The sequence below is a fragment of the Notothenia rossii genome (assembly GCF_949606895.1).
Source record: "Notothenia rossii genome assembly, chromosome: 7".
NCBI classification, from domain to species: Eukaryota; Metazoa; Chordata; class Actinopteri; order Perciformes; family Nototheniidae; genus Notothenia; species Notothenia rossii.
Genome location: NC_136905.1, coordinates 47,404,532 through 47,427,729, shown reverse-complemented (window position 1 = coordinate 47,427,729; position 23,198 = coordinate 47,404,532). Strand labels below are relative to the sequence as shown.

At 43.9% G+C, this 23,198-nt stretch overlaps 2 protein-coding genes across 3 annotated transcripts in view; one reads left to right on the top strand and one right to left on the bottom strand.

Annotated features, from left to right (window-relative positions):
• nrxn3a (neurexin 3a) overlaps positions 1-23,198 on the bottom strand; it is a 277,628-nt gene that overhangs the window by 214,647 nt on the left and 39,783 nt on the right.
• Positions 565-4,883, top strand: LOC307045902 (zinc finger protein 862-like). 2 transcript variants are annotated; one of them, XM_079691929.1, is made up of 6 exons: positions 565-1,954; positions 2,099-2,325; positions 2,448-2,812; positions 2,951-3,347; positions 3,453-3,761; positions 3,875-4,883. In XM_079691929.1, exons 1-6 carry the CDS (start codon positions 1,791-1,793, stop codon positions 4,213-4,215), a joined length of 1,803 nt encoding a protein of 600 aa, XP_079548055.1. In that variant the 5' UTR covers positions 565-1,790; the 3' UTR covers positions 4,216-4,883. The 2 variants fall into 2 exon arrangements, with proteins under 2 accessions (XP_079548055.1, XP_079548054.1); XM_079691928.1 differs by having other exon boundaries at positions 565-2,325.

The window sequence follows — 23,198 nt, the reverse complement described above, 5'->3', positions numbered from 1 at the left end:
GGGGGGGGGTGAGAAATGTTGTCGCTAGGAATCTGGATTTAATCATTTCCCAGATCGACGCCATGTTTTTCTTCCCCGAAGCATGTTCTCACTCCCCCATCCCCACAACCTCCTCTTTAAAATATCGTCTAGGGAGTGTTCTGCAGCCAAAATGTGTTCGCTCTGGGGCAATTGGACTATTGGGGTTGACATCATCAGCTGAACGGGTAACTCTTCATTGTATGGCTCTGTGTTGCAGTGCAGCAGGGCTCCAGCATTTTGTAGTAAATACATGCTGTTTAGATTCTGAAGGCTGGGGCTTGAAAGTCATAGACAGAAGTGGGAAGTAACTAAGTACAATCTACTCATGTACTTCAGTACAATCTGGAGATACTTGTACTTTACTTGAGTATTTCCATTGTATGCTACTGCATACCTTTACTACAATTCAGAAGTACATGGCAGGGCTTGACATTAAGGCTTGTCCGATTGTCCGGGACAAGTAAAAAAAATGGTCGGACAAGCATAATACAGTTTAACTTGTCCGAACGGACAAGTGCATTTTTGGGGGGGGGGGGGGGGGGAAATCACCCAAACTAAATAGTAACGTTATTCCATCTGAAGTGCCTGTCTCGCAGTGTCGCAATCTCCGTACCTGTACGTCAATATTATGACTGCAGTGATTGGTAGAAATATTTGACCCGCGGGAAATTGGTGTGAACACGAACCCGCGAGTGCCTGCTTGCGCGGCTGGTGTGTATGCGCTGTCACGCTCGCGACTCATCTATCCTCGATATCCAGTCAGTGAGTAATGAGTTCAAGATGTCCTGGCTGCAGGCGCCAAAAGCAAACCAAGCCCCAGGAAAGCGACCTAGGCGAGATCCTGAAAAATCGGCTGCCTCCAAATTAGATTATGAAACAAAACGCAAAAGAAACTTCCTTCCATCATGGACCGAGAAGTTTCCTTGGCTCCGGTACACCGAAGAAGCAGGAGAAGAGCATATCATGTACTGTTCAACCTGCCGCAGTTTGCCCGACATTGCAGACACGTAAGTGACAACTTTTATTTTTGCTAACGTTAGATAATTGACTATTTATCTGATGTGTGAAGATGATGAGATTCGAAATAAACTGAACTGTGTAGTCTAGCTAGTTATCCTGACTGACGTTCACAGTTGACAAACGTTGTGTAAAATGCTATATAACATTATCTAGATAACGTAAGCTATTTAATGTGTTCTATGATATTATTGATGTCGACGTTATTATTAGGTGGTCGTTTGTTGTGTTATTGGAGTGGACAGAGGAAGGAGTGGTTATGTTGATGATCAGATATCAAGTCTTTCGTGATTTGATTTGACTATAGTGTAAAACGTATAGGCAGACTATTCCTAACGTTCTCACAAGCTAACGGTCACGACTCGAGACATTAATAACTGTGCTAGAGCAAGCTGCTGCTATGCAAAAATGGTTATCGTTGTGTGTAAAACATTAGATCATCAATCCGACTGACGCTGGAAATGATTGGCCGTTTGTGTAGCCAATGAAATTCAGATAATAATGACTGTAACGGATCCCCGTATTATTATCCCCGTATTATAGTCCAGTAGGGTGTGTTCAATTATGTTAATTCATTTCCATTTTTCAAATCCAGGTCCTCGTCCTTGTTTAAAGGAACCGGGTCATTCCGATATGACACCTTGTCAACTCATGCTCTAAGTAAGCGACACCAGCTTACTGAAGCTGCAGACAGAGCCAGACAGAGGGGACCTGATGCTCCACTGCCACCTGTCCTCACAGGGCTCCACAGGATGGAGGAGACAATGTTGGTTAAAATGACCAACATAATGCATGCTGCTTATTATGTAGCCAGAACAGAACAGCCCTTCACCCACTTCACAACCCTACATGGGTTAATAAACAGGACGGGAGGACAACTTCCCAACTGCTATGCGTCCAACAAGGCTTGTGAACGGTATGATATTCACAAAATGTTCATTTATAGGCAGTCAAAAAGAACAAGCAAAGATGCATTATTTCAGTGTTTTTCGTCTTGCTTTGATTCTGACTTTCCAAAACAACACCATAACAATTTGTATTGCTGTCTCTCCCCCATCAGGTTTGTTGTTATTATTTATGAAATGGAGCTGGAGAAACTACTGCAGAAGCTGAAATTGGCTAAATACTTCTCAGTTATGATTGATGGAGCCACCGATACAGCCACCCTAGAGAACGAGTTGGTGTACGTTCGATACATGGACACGGAGGGTCCCATCAATTCATATTTGAAAATTGAGGACGTTAAGCATGCAAATGCAGCTGGTGTGCTGGAAGCTGTTTATGCAGGTGAGAAATGTTTTTTTATCAAACCTTTTTTACGGTACTGTAGCATATAAGTTCATTATTGCTTCTGTATTGGGAGTTATTGCTTCTGTGTTCTCTATGCTGATGTCTTTTCTTTTGTTCAGCTTTTAGTGTGGCTGGCTTGGTGGATTGGAGGGAGCGTCTGGTGGGCTTTGGGAGTGATGGTGCAGCAGTCAATGTTGGATGCAGGACAGGTGTTGCTACTCGCCTCAAAGAGCAAGTCCCGCATCTCATACCCATCCATTGCATCGCTCATCGTCTGGAGTTGGGCGTGGTCATTGCGATCAAAGAAAACCCCAAGATGCAACAGCTTCAGGCGACCCTATGCAGCATCTATGAGCAGTACCATTATGCTCCAAAAGCACTTCGTGAGCTCCGGATGATTGCGGAGGCCATGGAGGAGAAGGTACTGAAGCCCACCACGCTACATGGGGCCCGCTGGGTGCCCTATGTTCACCGTGCAGCCAAGGTAGATGCAGTGGTTACATGTGCAGTATTGTGGCATATTTAATATTATAGATTTTATTTATTTAATTGTTTTCACAAACCGTGTTGTCAGTATAACTTTAAAACTATATATATATATATATATTTTTAACCATTTCAGGTATTGTGTGATAGCTTTCCTGTGATCCTGGCACACTTTGAGGACATGGCAAGCCTCGAACGTCGGCCCAAACCATCGGCTGCTGTGACAGGAAGGGCCAAGAAGGTGTCCAGCTATTTGAAGGACTACGGCAGTGTCCTCTTCCTCCACTTCCTCTGTGATGTCCTTGACCACCTTGCCACCCTTTCCAAGGTTTTTCAAAAGGATAGTGTGACAGTGTGTGAGGCGGTGGAGAGCCAGGAGAGGTGTTTCTGGAACCTGTCCTCCCTTAAGACCAGAATGGGGCTGTACATGGAGACCTTTGTGGAGCAGAGCAATGGATCCGGATGCTACAAGGGTGTCCAACTGAACAGGGCTTCTTCCTCCACGCTTGAGCCACAAAGGGCAGCAGTGATAGGTATGACACCTTTTAAATAAAAAAAAATATATATATATATATAGTGTCTGGTGTATTAAAAGGTGTCAAAGTCAGTGTAGTGATTGTGCATTTATTCTCATACAGATGCAGTCATCAGTCACTTGGATGAGCGTCTGAAGGACTTGCATCAAGACAGCATAGTAGCTAAGTTCAGGGCACTAGATCCCTCTTGCTGGCCCAAGTATGACCACACTGATGCTGTGGCAACAGAGACCTTCACTCAGCATGGTCAGGAAGAAATGAAGAGCCTATCTGGATTTTACAAGGAGCTCTTGGCCAAGGCAGGGATTACACCAGAGGAGGTTATAGCCGAGTATGCCCAGTATAAGAGCTTCGCTCTCAGGCGGTCAGCTGTTCCAATGAGGGACATTTTTCTCAGTGTCCTGCAATCAGGTGTGTGTCAGTATAATGTTAAGTGTGTATTTTAAAAGTTACCAAAAAAAAGCAGAAAGTAGAATTTCTTGAAGGAAATTAATTCATATATTTTTGTCTCATTGTATTCCCAGAGGAGAGGAGAGCCATGTTCCGCTGCTTATGTCATCTGATGGAGATCTATATGGTTCTCCCGGTCTCCACTGCAGTGTGCGAACGTGGCTTCTCTACAATGAAGCGAGTCAAGACCGACTGGAGGTCAAGCCTTACCACCGCTCAACTCCAGAGGCTCATGTTCATCTCCATCCAAGGTCCCGCTCTGGAAGACTTTGATGCAGCCTCAGCTGCCCAGCGATGGTGGACATCAAGCCTGCGCAGGCGTAGACCAGGGTTTAACCCCTGGTCGTCAAGAGAGAGGGGAGATGAGGAGGATGAGCTGGTGTTGATGGGGAGTGAAGATGAGCTGGAGGAGTGATCAATCAGTATTATGGCACAAGACTTATTTTCAACACAGGGCAGCAGCGTGAGCACTTTGCCCGGCTCCGGACTGCATTTTTTGCCGTGCAACCAATACATTTTTGAAGAACGTTTATTTTTCATTTCGTTTTGTAAACTCATTTGGAGGCAGCCGAAATTTGCCGCCTTTCAATCGTTCTGAATGAATGGCAGCGGAAGGCCATTTTGGAATTATTGCGGTACACACATTACAAAATACACAAATTTTCCATGGGATTTTTATAGACTTTGGACCTGTATGATTAAGTTTTCAGGCTATGGAACCGTTATGTTTTCCAGCTCCTACCTCTCAGAACACAAAAGTAAGGAGCAACTATTTTATTTCAGTGTGTTCAAACCTGTTTCTCTTTTACATTAGCACTCAAAGTGATATTTTTAAACATAAATGTTTAACATGATTACATAGCATGATATTTTTTATAAGCACCCAAAGTGATTTTTCTTTATTGTGTAAGAAACTTCAGAATGTTACCTTTCAAAAGAGACCATCTTATGCATGTGCTATAAGTATAAAGTATTATAAATAGCTAATTACTTTGGGTATGCAATCGAATGGCGTTTTATGCCAGACTGTTTATGTTATAAAATGTGCCTGATTAAGTTATTAAATCATATTAATTGTCCAAATCTCTTGTCGGTTTTATTCATTTTTTTTAATAGGCTTTTATTTTCACAAGTAAATTTCGGACAAGTGGGTTTAGCCTTCGGACAAGTAAAATGGCTGAGCCACTTGTCCGAAGGACAAGTGGCTCAAAAAGTTAATGTCAAGCCCTGCATGGTGTACTTTTACCCCACTACATGTATTTAATACCTTTAGTTACTTCGCAGATGTGGATGAATGATGTGAAATATAATCAAGTGTTAAATCAGACTTTAGTTCCACCTGGAGTAAATTCACCCTTCTACCCTGCAGTATACAAAGTCATTCAAACTAGCTGCACCTTTACCAGCTTTGAGAACACTTTCATGATCAATCATTATAAAACATATCATATACAGTATATTATTCTGAAATGGACCAATCTGCACAATGAATACCTTAAGTATGTTTTTGTGATAATACTTTTCTACTTTTACTTAAATACAATTTTGAATGCAGGACTTTTACTTGTAACAGAGTATTCCTACACTCTGGTACTTCTACTTACACTCAAGTACAAGATCTGAGTAATTCTCCCACCTCTGGCCATAGACCAAAGAAAAATAAATCAACAATAGGATGTGTTGGGGAAATATTTTTCAGTGTATGAGTGTGTACTGCCCTCACTGAGCACAGACCTGCAACCTTGGGCTGCTCTCAGTGTTTTGTCTCCCTGTTCCTTCCTGTTCAACACACTCTCACTCCATAAACGTCCAGGAGCGACGCTTGGTCAGGGTCCCGTGGCGTGCAGTTGTGACGCTCCTAGGCTCCTTCAGCTTCATAAAGGGGCGCAAATAGCTTTCAACTGATTGCAATGTATTCCCATCTGCGGCGGGATTTGACGCTCATGGAAGCACGGCATTCGTTTGTGTCGGCTGCCCTTAAAGGCAATGTGAGCGTCCATTCCCATTGGATAATGGAGAATTGTACACCCGGAAGTAAGTATTCCCCTTACTGTCGATTGATTTCACAGTGATATCTGCACTACTCATCAACTAAAAACCACCAGATTATCCTTGTTAATTACACAACATTGATTGGTTTAGATCAGGGGTGCCCACACTTTTTTGGCTGGTGAGCTACTTTTGAAATGACCAGCTAACCGAGGTCTACCAACCAAAAATAAAAACCCAAATTGCAAGGGTTGCTGAATAACACGTTTTATTTTTACATGGGATAACTACAATAGGGCTGCAACAAACGACTAATTTGATTATCGATTAATCTATAGATTAATGAAACGATTAATCGACTATACGGACTACTACTGTGTGCCTTGCACAATTTCTCAAACGCTCTTATTTAGCCATCAACTTTTAGATTTAGTTTGAGGTTGTTTTAGGCATGTGGAAACTAACAATGAAGACAATAAAGATGAATACTTGATTCAAAAATACATATATTATTAAATTAACTTAACAAATTGTGAACAAAATTAACATTGCTTTTTATTTGAATTAAATAAATAATATTTCACATCAAAAGAAACAACAATGTTTTAACAAATCGTATTAAATAATGAGATGACAGAACTGTAAACAGAATAGCTGAAACTTTAACAAAATAAATAACTCAGTTACCTCTAATCATTAACCCATGTTTGTATAATGTAGTTAACTCCGTGTGTTGCTGCTAGCATACATAACACCTGACGTGGAAACGTTACTCGTGGATGGGGCTACAGAGCTACTCGAAAGACAGTCGAACCCGGTGCATTCCTCCGTCTGAATGTGGTGCACTTTTGCTAAATGTTTAGACAAATTGCTCGTGTTACCGCCCTTACATGCTAAACACTTTTGGTGACGAGCATTGTCCACCTCAAGACGGGTAACATGTAACCACACCTTGGAGCGCTTCTCTCCACCATCTCCTCCGTGTGTTGCTGCATGTAGCAGATGCGTGTGTGTAAACTGCCCCGCCCCCTTGCAAACAGACGGGGGAGAGAGAGATCTCTTCTGGATTGGAAAGATAGAAAATACACCGACCATAGACGCATTTGTTTGTCTTTTTGCATGTTAGAAACGAGTTGGCGACACTAAGACTAAGAGATAATGTTTGTGTAGCAATAATACATGACCTTTCTCTTTCTCAACTCGCTACTCGGAGGGAAGTCGCTGTCATATGCCTTGTGAACACTCCGATAATGCCTCTCCACGTTACCTTTCTTTGGCAGAGCGACGCTTGCTTTACAAATAAGGCAAATAACCTTTGAATGTGACATCACAAAAAAAGATTCTCCCTCCCATTCTGTGTGGAAGTGGTATGTCTTTAGCTTTTTGCTCGTTCCCGCACTCATTTTGTTGTTTGTCTCTCCCGGCACTTGACTGATTTTGTATCGCTTTGCATTCTGTGTTAACAGACTGGAAAGCAATAGGTCGCTTTTTCTGTCAATCAAGTCAACTCCTGAATTAAGTGGCAGGGAGGCCAAAGGAGGAGGGATCAAAACCTGTTTTGTCTATTTTAACGGAGCTGGATTTTTTTTTATTTATGAATGACTCGCGATCTACCAGCATTGCCCCCGCGGTCGACCGGTCGACCGCGGTCGACGTACTGGGCACCTCTGGTTTAGATTGTGTGCAATGCTTTTGTATTTTTCCCCTTCGATTTGGAGAAACAAATGTTTTTTCGGAGTAAAGGATGGCAGAATCAACACTACCCAGAATCCCCAGCTATCGTTTAGGACTACACCATGTGCTCTGTTTGACAAACCCCGTGATTAGTTCTCAAGCTCTGTGATTGGTTGACCTCCAACACCTGCACCTTCCATTGCATTCCATTCATTCCAATGGCTGGCGTCTATTTCACGTGATCTTCAAATTTCTCCCTGCAGAAAAAAAAAACATGGCCAAACTTCGTTTTAATCTCGGTGGAAAATGCCTATTTTAAAGTTAGTTTGGCCATTAAAATGCGTTTTGATGTCATTTGATGCGAGAAATATGAGTTGTTATTTCAGATTATGTGTGCAGTGGATGTACATGATCTTTAGTTTGCTAGTTATTACGAAGATTACTTCAGGAAATTGCGTCCATAGAACGTTTTCATTGTTACCAAGGTGGTTGCTAGGGACGCTGCTATCGATATTATTTCTGTTATGTTGTGTAACTCTTTAATGGTGTTATCTTTATTGCTACCCCCTTCCCCGTCAATGTATAGTGTTGGTCCACAGTGCAAACGTATTAGTTTAACAAAATCTGAATCTAAAATTGTGGCATAGATACGTTATTTTCCCCTGTGCAATTCCAGTCTCACATCTCACATCACATCGTCATTAACAAATACCGGAAACAGACCGAAAAAATAAAAATAAATACTTTATTCCGAGTGTGCTTGCTTTTCTCTTTGAAAGTCATCACATAACGGCATTGTAATACACGGTTCGGCTGCATTAAATATTACATATCTGCTGTAGTTCTCTATTTATAGAGCCCTGATGAGAAGACTTCTAGACAAACATGAGGAACTGCCGCCAACACTGAAAACGTGACGTGGATCATAAATATATCAGCAATTAAACAACATCTTACATTTCTTTTCACACAATACGTCTCTTCGCAGTATCAACACTAATTCGGCTGACTTTTATATTTGATCCAATTGGTAGATAGGCTTTTATTTACACCGTAAAGGTGCACAGCTGATATAAAGGGACACCGAGTGGTTAAAGCATGTTATTGAATTTCATTATTTTTATTAATAGATATTAATATGATCCCTATAAAGTATATTCATTACTCGTTATTCTCTACTAATAGTTAATTAAAGACTGTATATAATGACTATTTTGCACATCCCTTTCAAGATTTCAAGATTTTCTAAGGTTTATTGACATATCATATTCACAAACGGTGTAGTTATGCAATGAATGAAAAACTTGGGTCGCAGGTTCCTCAATAGTGCATTACAAGACATCTATCAATAGTTGTGCATACCTCCAGCAATGTTAACTATGTTGAAGCACATATTTTAACTGATATTATGTTATATACTCTTATAAGATGTATGTTGATATTTCATCTCTGGCCTTGTCAGGTATTGAACAATAAATAAATAAAGAACACAGAATTATTAAATATAAAACACAGAATCTGTGTAGGAGCCATGAAACGTGTTTAGTAATCCTTTATGTTTTAATATAAGATATTTGTTTGATCACTATCGATTGGTTGGCTTGGGTCACATGGTTATGGGCGGCACTCATTATAATCTTGTTCACCTGCGTGAGGTGTGTGTGTGGAAGAGAGGGTGACACAGGGCCGTTGTACTTTTTTGTTGACCGCAAGGTTTACGATTGCTTTGATTATTATAACAATGTATATGTCTGATCACCGAGTTTTTTCATTAAACTACAATACTATGAAACAGAGCTTTTGATCTCAGCAAGTACTTTTTTAGCGTGTCATACAATATCAAACAGGCCCGGCCTCAGCCTCTCAGCGACTTTGTTTGTTTCCTGCTGTCGCTATACAATCTGTGTGATTATACTAAATGATTTACAAATAAACACCACTGCATATTTACAACTGTTACACATGCTGATGTAACGCAAATGTTTCCAACTTGGGATCAATAAAGTATATCTTATCTTAAGATGATCGATGGCTACTGCCATATTTGCAAAATTGGCCTCTGAACCTTGACAAGTGCATGTTTCAGGCTTATCAATTAACAACAGGAGGGGTCACAGACATAAGACCAGCTGTTAAATAAAGCTCTTCTGACCTTAGCTGGCATGTGGGTATATTAATGCTGCCCATTATGGGCACAAGCAATTTTCACCCATTTATTAATTATATGTTTTCAATTTGAGTGTTTCCTATCCCCTAAACCTCCAGGGATGTACACAGTTTAATACTGGCAACTTCTTATTATGGGAAATACAAAAACGTCTTCTAAAACTACAACTCCCAGTAGAGACGTGCCATTGATAGAGAACATGTTGCGAAACACAATAGCCAGCATGTGTATTTTTGGGGACGGGGTGGGGGAGGGGGGAACGCGGTGGACCCGTTCAAATCCAGTTGCTGACAGTCTGCCGTGGTTCCATCCCATTTCAAGTGCTGTTCGACGCTCGGCGTAACCCTCGGAGCACACTCTCCAATCACAGAGCTTGAGGACTATCACGGGGTTTGTCAAGCGAAGCGGAGAGAATACTTACTTCCGGGTGTAATATTCTCTAAAGCAAATGAGCTGCTCCGACCCTCGGTCCTGACGGACTCCAACTTGTGTTTATTAATCAAACAAATAAATAAACACAAGGATAATTATATGTTATTGTTGAGTAAATGGAGAATTGCACAGGGGAAAATAATGTAGGCTATCTATGCCACAATTGTAGATGCAGATTTTGTTAAACTAATACGTTTGCGCTGTGGACCAACACTATACATTGACGGGGAAGGGGGTAGCAATACAGATAACACCATTAAACAGTTACACAACATAACATAAATAATATCGATAGCAGCGTCCCTAGCAACAAGTAACAAGTAGTTAATAATAATAAAAGACATTCAGAAAAAGGCATTTTAAACAGTCATTAAAAAGCAACACAATCTACCTGCATTGCATTACTCTAAACGTGTAATAACGTACTTTAACCAGTAGGCTGTTTGGGTTAAAAAGCTGTCAAGTTTACAGTGTTAACAAAATAAAATATACTGCTGTTTCTGGTTTAGTTTACGACGGATATATTTAGTTATTGTTTTGATATTTGTAACACAAAAGCGATGGAAAAAACCACAGCAACACAGAAAAGATGGTCTTAACATGACCCAGCGGTCTAGTAGTTAATAAAAAACAATAATATCAAAACAAAATATTACTACCAATTCAAACTGAACAGTAAAAGAATAGTTTCCGGTCTATTCTGAGCCCGATCTCTGTAGATAAATAAAAATAAAGAACTACGACAGATGTGTAATATATTTAATGCAGCCGAACCATTTATTACAATGCATTCGTGTAATGACTTTCAAAGAGTAAAGCAAGCACTGCTGAATAAAGTATGATTTTATCTTTTACGAAACGTTTTTTTTAATATGGAATGCAGTTGGAGGTCAACCAATCACAGAGCTTGAGAACTAATCACGGGGTTTGTCAAACAGAGCACATGGTGTAGTCCTAAACGATAGCTGGGGATTCTGGGTAGTGTAGTGTCTTCTGCCATCCTTTACTCCGAAAAAATATTTGTTTCTCCGAATCGAAGAGGAAAAATACAAAAGCATTGCACACAATTTAAACCAATCAATGTTGTGTGATTAACAAGGATAATCTGGTGTTTTTTGTTGATGAGTAGTGCAGATATCACTGTAAAATCAATCTACAGTAAGGGGAATACTTACTTCCGGGTGTACAATTCTCCGTTTTCTAATGGGAATCGACGCTCACATTGCCTTTAAGGGCAGCCGACACAAATGAATGCGGTGCTTCCATGAGCGTCAAATCCCGCCGCAGATGGGAATACATTGCAATCAGTTGAAAGCTATTTGCGTCCCTTTATGAAGCTGAAGGAGCCTAGGAGCGTCACAACTGCACGCCACGGGACCCTGACCAAGCGTCGCTCCTGGATGTTTATGGAGTGAGAGTGTGTTGGCCTGTTGGTGTCAGCTGATAGAGGTGTCATAGTGCTTTGCCTGTTTTATGTTGTTATGCACAATGTTGATTATTCTCTCAGAGCTAAAAACATGGGTCTGGGGTAGAGATCTTCAGAATTGGTTTGTTCCAATACCTTTGTTTATATAGTGTACCTTTTACTTGTGCATATTGTAGGCTGCACATAAGCCGAGCTGAACGTGTTTTACTTTGTCACACACTGTCTTCGTGTTTTGGTCCAGTTCAGGTGTATGTAGTGTCTCTACTGTGACATGTCTCCATGTTTTAATGTTCAAAAAGCTCTTTATTTTTCTCATACTGCCTGTGCTGCAGCACCTCTTTTCACCCTCTGTCTGAAACCAGAGCCCAGGCTGCTCTGATTGGTTAGCTGGCCGGCTCTGTTGTGATTGGTCAACCGCTTAGAGATGTCCGGCTCCTTGGCCTATCACGTACACTGTGTTTCAGCACTAGCCAATAGGAGCGACAACGTTTAAATTTCATTATTTTTATTATTAGATATTAATAGGATCCCTATAAAGTATATTCATTACTCGTTATTCTCCACTAATAGTTAATTAAAGACTGTATATAATGAGTATTTTGCACATCCCTTTCAAGATTTCAAGATTTTCTAAGGTTTATTGACATATCATATATACAACTACGGTGTAGTTATGCAATGAATGAAAAACTTGGGTTGCAGGTTCCTCAACACTGATATCTATCTATCTACTGTATGTGTGTATACCTCCAGCAATGTTAACTATGTTGAAGCACTTATTTTAACTGATATTATACAAATGTATTATACTCTTAAAATATGTATGTAGATAGTATAAGAAATGTGCAGAATATGACAGTTTAATGGTGGAGGTACACACATATTGAACGATTTCTTGTAATGCACTGTTTAGGAACCTGCGACCCAAGTTTTTAATTCATTGCATAAGTACAGCTAATCATAATACTTGCATAATGTCGCCACAATTCATTATCCCTGAATTAGTTCCTTGTGGCTCCCAAGGAAACATTGATCCTTCTCTCCTCATGAACAGATCCACTTCCGCTCTCCCGAACTGGGCGCAGTTCTGCTTCACCACCTCCGGGTGAAGCGCCCACTCGCCTGGCAGGTCGCCCCTCAACATGAGGTCGGCCCCCCTGTTCTCCAGTCCCGGTATGTCGAGGGCTCTCAGAGATAACACCAGCTATGAAGCCCATAACCACAGTTTCTCCGCCGTGGTCAACATACAGTTGCAAGAAAAAGTATGTGAACCCTTTGGAACTACCTGGATTTCTGCATAAATTGGTCATAAAATGTGTTCTGATCTTCATCTAAGTCACAACAATAGACAAACACAGTCTGCTTAAGCTAAAACCACACAAACAATTATATGTTTTTATTGAACACACCATGTAATCATTCACAGTGCAAGGTGGAAAAAGTATGTGAACCCTTGGATTTAATAACTGGTTGACCCTCCTTTGGCAGCAATAACCTCAACCAAACGTTTCCTATAGTTGCATATCAGACCTGCACAACGGTCAGGAGGAATTTTGGACCATTCCTCTTTACAAAACTGTTTCAGTTCAGCAATATTCTTGGGATGTCTGGTGTGAATCGCTCTCTTGAGGTCATGCCACAGCATCTCAATTGGGTTAAGGTCAGGACTCTGACTGGGCCACTCCAGAAGGCGTATTTTCTTCTGTTGAAGCCATTCTGTTGTTGATTTACTTCTGTGCTTTGGGTCGTTGTCCTGTTGCATCACCCATCTTCTGTTGAGCTTCAATTGGTGGACAGATGGCTTTAAGTTCTCCAGCAAAATGTCTTGATAAACTTGAGAATTCAATTTCCGTCGATGATGGCAATCTGTCCAGGCCCTGAGGCAGCAAAGCAGCCCCAAACCATGATGCTCCCTCCACCATACTTCACAGTTGGGATGAGGTTTTGATGTTGGTGTGCTGTGCCTTTTTTTCTCCACACATAGCGTTGTGTGTTCCTTCCAAACAACTCAACTTTGGTTTCATCTTTCAACAGAATATTTTGCCAGTAGTGCTGTGGAACATCCAGGTGCTCTTTTGCAAACTTTAAACGTGCAGCAATGTTTTTTCTGGACAGCAGTGGCTTCCTCCATTTTATGACCAACTTATGCAAAAATCCAGGTAATTCCAAAGGGTTCACATACTTTTTCTTGCAACTGTACATACAAAAACCCAAAGCTACACACAACATGAAAATGATTAAACTACTATCCGGAGGATTGTTTAAACAAATGGTGCATTGGAGCTGATATACCGATGTGGATAAAGTAATTTTGGAAAACTGAGTATTATTAGAATATTGCCACAGCCTTAACTTTGCTAGTCAAAGCTGCAACTCTCAGTGAACTTGACACAGAGATCTAATCACTGTTTTGGATAGAAAACAAGGGTTTACTTATGGTAACCCTTGTTATATAAGCACATGCTCCGTCCTCTACTGGACTATATGGGTACTACCCCTTGATCATATCATGCAAGCATTTATCCACTGAGACTTCTATAGATGTAGCCGGCCCCGGGGCGGGCTTACCTGAATGCGCGCGCATCCCACCGTATAAAAGGAGGCCTCGACTCCTGACTGTCATACTACACTTCTCTTCAGCAAGCAGCATAGGACAGACAGGGCCCCGAGTAGAGGGCTCCGCCTGCGCTTATATAACAAGGGTTACCATATGTAACCCGTCGTTATATCTCTCACAGGCTCCGCCCTCTACTGGACTCTATGGGTACAGTGGGCGGAGCCCCGATGTATAAATGCGCTGTCGTCCAACAACACCGTTCCACCTCACTATCCCTGACCGGCTTTCTGGTTAGCAGCCGCTGCACCTCACTCACCTCTACCTCAGTTGTAACCGTGGAGAGGTACGGGCTGCGGCTGACATAGTACTCTCTGACGCGCTTACCGCTCGGAAAACAGTGCTGAGGGCTCCCCCCATCCGCCCATAGGCGGACGGAGAGAGTCCTCAGCCCCGTATGGGCTCACTGTGCACCACCTCTCCCGAGTCCCTAAGGAGCACGGGGAGAGCGCAAGTGCCCCATGTCCCCCACTCAGACACGCTTACCCGTGAAGAGTGTGTATGGACTACAATGTGGAGGGCTCTCCCCTCCTGCCCTAAAGCAGTGGGAAAGAGTCCCCCCGCCCCGTATGGGCCCAGTGCGTCTAAGGGCAACCGTGCGCTCTACATAACATGCTAGCGCACGCACCGGGCAGAGGAGGTGCAATTTAGCCTCCCTGGCCCCACTATGGGGTGGAGGATTAAAGCCCCCGAACTGAATAGACCTCCACGTGAACGCACTCCTTTGGCTCTTGGCACAAAGGAGGGGTTCGGTCTGAGTGTCGCCCCGCTACGGTCACCCCGGATCAACAAGCAACTTGGGTGCACCGATAGAGCGGTTAACTCGGACACTCTCTTGGCTTACGTTAAGGCAAGTAGAAATGCTGTCTTCCACAACAGTGCTTTCAGGGAGGAGAGCTCCAGAGGCTCAAATGGTTCTGTGACCAGAGCCTCGAACACCAGCGGTAGGTCTCACTGCGGGGCGCAGCCTCCTGACCCCACCATACAATAGTGGCTGACTAAAAGCTGACCTTCCGTAAAATCCCTCATGGCAGGACGAGATGGCTGCTGCATACACTTTCACTGTGGAATGAGCAAGCCCCCTGTCCACCAGTAACTGTAATTAAGACAAAATAGAGCCGACTCACAAGATAGGGGCTCTATTTTCCGCTCCTCACACCAGCGCTGGAATCCCAGCCACTTCGGCCTGTGGTGGCTGTGGTGGATCCCGCTCTAGCTGCCTGGATAGACTGAATAACACTGTCAGGCAATCCACCCTGTCTCAGCCTGTCCCTCTCAGGAGCCAAGCCTGGAGAGGTTGGCCAAGAGTGAGTAACGCCCCGATTGCACCTGCCTCTTGAGACATCGCCCCCCAGAACTGGGGAAGCGCCCAGGGCTGGCCCACCTTCAACTGTGTAATCTCTTAGTACCACGGCACCCGACCCCGAGCAATCCGGCGCTACTAGGATGACTGACAGACGTTCTCGCCTCACTCTCCCCAGGAGAGGGAGAATGAGACGCAGCGGTGGAAAGGCGTAGAGCAGCTTTCTTGGTCATGGCTCGTGTGCAAACTCGTCCGCCCCCAAGGGCGGGTCGTCACTCAGGGCCAGGGAGAACCACAGGGCACAGTGGCTGTTGCGCCGGCTGGCGAACAGATCCACTTCCGCTCTCCCGAACTGGGCCCAGTTCTGCTTCACCACCTCCGGGTGAAGCTCCCACTCGCCTGGCAGGTCGCCCTTCAACATGAGGTCGGCCCCCTTGTTCTCAAGTCCCGGTATGTGGAGGGCTCTCAAAGATAACACCAGCTATGAAGCCCATAACCACAGTTTCTCCGCCGTGGTCAACAAAGCGGCGGAGTGGACTCCGCCCTGCCTGTTGATATATGCCACTGTGGTGCTGTTGTCGCTCCTGACCAGTACATGTCTCCCCCGAATTAAGAGTTTGAAATGCTGGAGGACCAACACTACTGCCACAGCAACGGCACAGCAACGGCACAGCAACGGCACAGCAACCTCCTAGAGCCGCAGCTCTAGTAGGCTCAAGAGGTTGCTGTGCCGTGTCTCTGTTAGAGACCAGCGCCCACCTATAGCCCTCGGAGAGAGAGGACGCTGGCGTTGTCTGTTCGCCGCTTCTCTGTCCAAAAAAAATCTTCTCTAGGTTATTTATCTGCCGAGTTTTGGACCAATGTTTCCACCTCAGTTTCCATACGTGCAGTGGCTTGCACACGCTGTTCTGGACACTTTTGTAACACCCGATCGCAACTTTTTATGGAGGCTCCGCTTCCGACCTGTCCACCCTGCTACACCTGCTAATGTTGCTCACCGGCTCCTGCTTCAGGGCTAACGCTATCGCTAACGTTAGTGGCTCCATCTGACGACAAGCCCAATTCTCTGTCTCATTCCCGTTTTGAGTCCCAATCCTGCTTCACTGTATCACCTGCTTAGATGCTGTTTGATTTTGTTCTGCCGTAAAAGACACAACTACGGTCCTCTCCACCCAGCCAGTCTGACGGCGATCAGAAGCTAGCCTAGTTCTACCTGCTCAGGCTAGCCTGCTCTGGCTACCACCGGTGCTCCTCTGCGGCAAACTTCTTCAACTTCCACCATCTTTCCTCAGTGCTGTCCGTCCTTGAGTCGCTTCCTGGACAGGCTGCCTGCTGTCCTGGTTCATCTGTACTCTTGGCTGATAGCGCATTCTCCCGGCCGATCCGCGACCACAGCTAACGCTATGCTAAAGTTAGCATCATAACATTGTGATGCTTCGTTACTCCGCCTTGCAACTTTTTAGGATCAACCACTTCACTACACCCCCTCTATGTCTGTCAGTCATTGAATACCTCGGGCTGTTACGAGTTGGCAGACCCAGGTATGTCCATAGAGGTTCCAAACGTGGGTTTGTTTACACTGGCTTAGCTGACACTATCCCAACTGTGTGGTCCCGGCGCCCCGTCACCGCCCACTTACGTCATCACAACAAACCACACGTGTGCAGTGTTAACCTGAAGCCCTTGGCCTGTGTTGATGGCATCACTGTTTTACCAGCCATTGCAACATATAACAACTCCCCCACATTCATGTTGTTAAATACCCGCTCCCTTAACAACAAAGCATCACTTATTAATTAAATCATCATTGATAGGAAATTGGATTTTCTCTACCTCACTGAGACATGGCAAAACCAACAGGACTTCCTCACACTCAACCTAGCCACCCCCCCAGGTTATGCTTATCTCCAACAGCCCCGCTCCATTGGTTGCGGTGGTGGGCTGGCAGTCATCCACAGAGCAGATATCCCTGTCAAACAGCTGCTTGTGATGAATACAATCTCACTTGAGTGCATTGCCTTCTCAGTGGCTACCCCCTCAAAGCAGCAGGTCGTCCTCATTTACCGCCCCCCCAAACCTTCCACCTCATTCATGTCTGAGTTGTCTGAGCTTCTCACCTCAATCTGCTCCATGTCCCCATCCACACTACTGCTAGGTGATTTTAACATCCACGTGGACTCCAGCACCTGCACCTTTGCCGCTGAGTTTCTGTCACTATTGGAGTGCTTTAACATCACGCAGAATGTCCAAGGTCCCACCCACACTAAGGGCCACACCTTGGACTTAGTGTGTTCAGTGGGCACCGAACCTACCCATCTCCAGGTTTTAGATCTCGCTGTTGCCGACCATCATGCCATCTTGTTTTCTCTACCTATTCCCCTGCCGTTGCATCGCTCAAAACGCACCATCACTTTCAGGAAAATCAAGTCAGTGAGTGCACCTGCCCTACACACCATGGTAGCATCCCTTCTCGCCCCCTATCCCCCTAATACCCCTGTTGATGACCTGGTAGCCTGTTACAACACTGCCCTAGCGCTCACCCTTGATGCTCTGGCCCCTCTCAAAACCCGTACCGTCTCCTACACCTGCCCTGCCCCATGGTTCACTGCCGAACTCCGCTCCATGAAGGCTGCTTGTCGCCGGCTTGAGAGACTCATTAGAGGAACTGGTCTCACTGTCTACCATGAGGCATACAAGGACCATGTAAGGGCTTACAAGGAGGCGCTCGACCAGACCAAAGCTCAATACTATTCAACCATAATCCACGACCAACAACATCAACCAAGAAGATTCTTTTAACAATAAATAGTTTACTCCGCCCCATTGCTGCCCCACAACCTCCTGGTGCTCGTGACCTCTGCTCGGACTTCCTGGATTTCTTCCAGGCCAAAGTGAATTCCATCCACTTGCAGCTTAGCGCACCTGCCCCCCCTGCTCCTCCCACAGCTCGTACTCCAAGCGCCGCTGCTCCAACTACACGCTCCTCATACTGCCACCTCTCTGCTTTCGCCCCTGTGGATGCTGTCCAGGTGGCTAAGCTGATCTCTAAGGCCAAGCCCTCCACCTGCTCTCAGGACCCCATGCCCACTGTCCTAGTAAAGCCAACATTACACACTGTTCTGCCCACCATCGTGGACATCATTAACTCCTCCCTGCTAACTGGTATATACCCGAGATCCTTCAAAACCGCCTCAGTCACCCCCATTCTGAAGAAACCCGGACTTGACCCAACTGACCTCAACAACTACCGGCCAATCTCCAACCTTCCCTTCCTTAGTAAAATCTTGGAAAGAGCAGTCGCCGACCAACTCCACCATCACATGTCCAACCATGAGCTCTATGAACCCTTTCAATCTGCATACCGGACCCACCACAGCACCGAGACTGCCCTGATCAAAATCACCAATGACCTCTTCATCGCAGCTGACTCAGGCTCCATCACTACACTAATTCTCCTTGAACTCTCTGCAGCCTTTGACACCATCTCCCATAATATCCTCCTCACCCGCCTGTCTGAACTCCTTGGCCTCACTGACTCCACCCTCTCCTTCTTCTACTCATACCTCTCGGACCGGACACAGTTTGTCACACACGCTGGCTGCAGCTCCCCCTGTGCCTCTGTCAACCATGGAGTCCCCCAAGGCTCGGTGCTCGGTCCCCTTCTATTTACAATATACATCCTTCCGATTGGTGATATCATCTGTTTCCACTCCTATGCCGACGACACCCAACTGTACATCAGCACAACACCTTCTGCCCATCTCCCCCCACAGTCACTAATCAACTGCCTACACAAAATTAAAACCTGGATGAACACCAACCTACTCAAACTAAACAGTGATAAAACTGAGCTTATGGTTGTGGCCCCCAAGGCACTGCTCGGGAAGGTTGGAGATCTGCTCCTCAACATCGACGGTCCCGCATCACCTACAAACTCCTCCTCCTCACCTACAAATCCCTCCATGCCCTCTCCCCTCAGTACCTCACAGATCTCCTCCACCCTTACATCCCGTCCCGCACCCTTCGATCCTCAGACTCCGGCCTGCTCTCCATTCCCCATTCACGCCTCCGCACCTTCGGGGACCGTGGCTTCAGTGTCGCTGCCCCCACCCTCTGGAACTCCGTCCCAGCAGAAATCCGCAACGCCCCTTCTCTCAACATCTTCAAATCAACCCTTAAAACTCATCTGTTCAACATTGCCTTCCAACAATAACTCACTCCCCCCCCCCACTTATACTTCCATTTCTGCCCCCTGTTTTATGTTTGTTTTTTATGTTTTATGTATTTTTATGTCGTTTCTTTGTAAAGCGACCATGAGGTTATGAAAGGCGCTATATAAATTCAAGTTATTATTATTATTATTCAGGCAGGTCCCTCCCCATCCTGTTCTGGACGCGTCGGTGAACACTGTGATTTAAGAGGTCACCCGTCCCAGTGGAGACCCCCTCCAGAGGAGATCCAGACCCCCTCTTCCAGCGAGACGTAATGCTCCAGCCGCCACCGGTGGCTGAGCCGCGGGATCAGTCCGGAAGTAGGCCCAGGTTGGCCGCCTCGTGGTCAGACCCCAGGCACTCGACGCATTGACGGTGGAGATCGGCGCCTGCGATTAAGCCCAGACACAAAGGTCAGGGTGGCTGCTCCGATAATGGTGAGTCCATGTTTCTTTTCCTCTTTCGTCTAGCTTTTCTCTCAGTTGTTCCTTGCTTACTGATGAGAAAAGGATGACAGTCAGGAGGCGAGGCCTCCTTTTATGCGGTGGGATGCGCGCGCATTCAGGTAGGCCCGCCCCGGGGCCGGCTACGTCTACAGAAGTCTCAGTGGATGAATGCTTGCATGATATGATCAAGGGGTAGTACCCATAGAGTCCAGTAGAGGGAGGAGCCTGTGAGAGATATAACCAAAGCTTTCAACAAGTTCCTCTCAACTTTTTCTGGGATAGCCGAAAATCAAACTGTGTGTGGGGGCTATGAGAGAGCAGAGTCTCTTGGAACTTCAGTCCATATTCATCCTCTTACAGAAAGGGATCCAGGAGGGGCGTAACAATCTTAATCTCCGGTAAATTACATTTCGAATGCACATATGAAAAAAAGGAACAAGACGGGAGATATGTACTTATTCGGGGAAATTTGGAGGGTACTTTAGTTACCCTCCTGAATGTATATGCCCCCCCGGGATCTGAATGGTCATTTTACAAACACATTTTTGAAATAATAACATTGGAGGCCCAAGGAATTCTAATTTGTGGGGGAGATTTCAATGTTAGACTTAACCCAACTTTAGATACATCAAAACCCCTTTCCTCAGGAGGAAAAAAAATCAGCATGAACATTAAATTGATCTTGGGAGACCTAGGACTCTCGGATGTATGGCGAGACTTAAATCCGTCTACGAAAGATTTTACCTTTTACTCACACCCACACTCAGTATATTCAAGGCTTGATTATCTGTTTATGTATCAGAAAGATTTTTATAGGGTTCAAAATTGCAGTATAGGGACCATGGACTTATCGGACCATGCTCCGGTCTCCATGGCATTAAATCTAGGACTAGAAAGGAAAAGCACAATCTGGAGACTGAACACAGGAATTCTTAACCAAATTAGGCCTCAAATCAGGACCGATATAAAAGATTATCTGAACGACAATGATAATGGAGAAGTGTCCCCAATAATCCTGTGGGATGCATGCAAAGCTGTCCTAAGAGGAAAAATAATTGGATATTCCTCAAACATAAATAAGCAAAGAAAAGAGAAAACAAATCAGCTTCAACAGAACTAAAACATCTATAAAATATACATAAGAAAACTTTAAATACAAAAACTAAAATGTAAATAGATAAAAAAAAGAATGAACTCCATGAAATCCTCTCAAACAACATAAAAAAAAAAAGATCTTTCTAAAACAAAGTTATTATGAGGTAGGAGTTAAATCAGCAAAACTATTGGCTTATAAACTAAAAAAACAACAGGTAGAAAACACAATTTATAAAATAAAAGACCCTGAAACAAGTATTATACATAGCAATTTAGAAGACATACATCAAACTTTTGTCTGTTTCTATAAAAACCTATACTCACAGCCTAAAATAGATAAAACCAACATCAGGAGTTTCCTTGATTTGATAACTTTTCCTAAAGTGAGGGATGAGCAAAATCATAAATTAATTATAGAAATTACGGGAAAAGAAGTAGAAAAGGCAATCGCTGACTTAAAACCCAATAAAGCCGCAGGCCCAGATGGTTTCCCCTATGAATGGTACAGGGAAATGAAGGATCTATTGATCCCAACAATGAGGGATGCTTTTAACCACGTGCTTCAGACAGGCATAGCCCCCCCCTCATGGGGGGAAGCAGTAATTTCCCTGATACCGAAGGAAGGGAAAGAAAAATGTGACTGTGGAAGCTATCGTCCAATAAGTGTGCTAAACCAGGACTATAAGATCTTTACCCACATTTTGGCAAAAAGACTCGAATAAATCCTCCCTCAGATAATAAATCTAGATCAGACAGGATTTATCAAACGGCGGCAAACTCAAGATAATATCCGCAGAACTCTACATATAGTTGAACATATATCCAAAAACAAACTCCAGGCAGTACTTTTGAGCCTCGATGCAGAAAAAGCCTTCGATCGAGTTAATTGGAAATTCCTATACCAAGTCCTTGAAAAGTTTGGCTTTCACAAGATCTTTATTAATACGGTTCAAGCACTTTACGACAACCCTTATGCAAGAATAAAAATAAACGGAGCCATATCAAATTCTTTCTACCTTGAGAGAGGGACACGACAGGGATGTCCAATTAGCCCTCTGCTATTCACAATTTATATCGAAGCTCTGAGTTTGGGGGTTACTCAAAATAATAATATTACCGGTGTAGAAGTATATGGTCAGGAACATAAATTATCATTATTTGCTGATGATATATTAATATACCTGTCAAATCCAGATGAATCATTCTTGAGTTTACTGACTTTTTTGGATACTTATAGTTCTGTCTCAGGGTACAAACTCAATATAACAAAAACCCAAATACTGAGCTTTAATTACAAGCCAAGCCAACGTATAAACTCACTCATTGATCTTAATTGGGATCTGAACCATTTAAAATATCTGGGAGTAAGCATCTCTAAAGATTCAGAGGAATTGTATACACTAAACTTCAACCCTCTAAGTCAGAAAATAAAAGAAGACATAAATAGATGGAACTTGATCCCAGTGCTGAGCTTTGAATCTCGAATAGAATCAGTGAAAATGAACATCCTACCTAGACTCTTATACCTTTTCCAGAATCTACCAATTGAAATCACAGACAAGCAGTTTAACGAATGGGATAAAACCATATCAAGGTACATTTGGCAAGGGAAGAAACCAAGGATTAGATCCTGTACTCTTCAACTAGCAAAAAACAAGGGAGGAGTAGCGCTCCCCTGCTTGAAGGACTACTATATATCAGCCCAATTAAGAAGCTTGTTCTGCTGGTGCAAGCCAGACTACAGAGCTAGATGGAAAGAAATTGAGAATAATGTATCAGGAGGATTACCCATCGAGGCAAGGTTAGGGGATAAAAGACATGTTAAAAACTTACTGGAAAAAGATAACCGCTGGATAAACCTCTCCTTAAAGTTATGGTTAAGGGTCCTTACCAGGAGTGACTTGCTGGAGGAAATGAAGATATTAAGATGGTGCTCACATGATCTTGATTTCACCCCGAGCAAGCTGGATAAAACATTTAAAGATTGGGCCAAACATGGCCTTACTTCATATTGCACATTTTTCAGCAAAGGAACCATGTT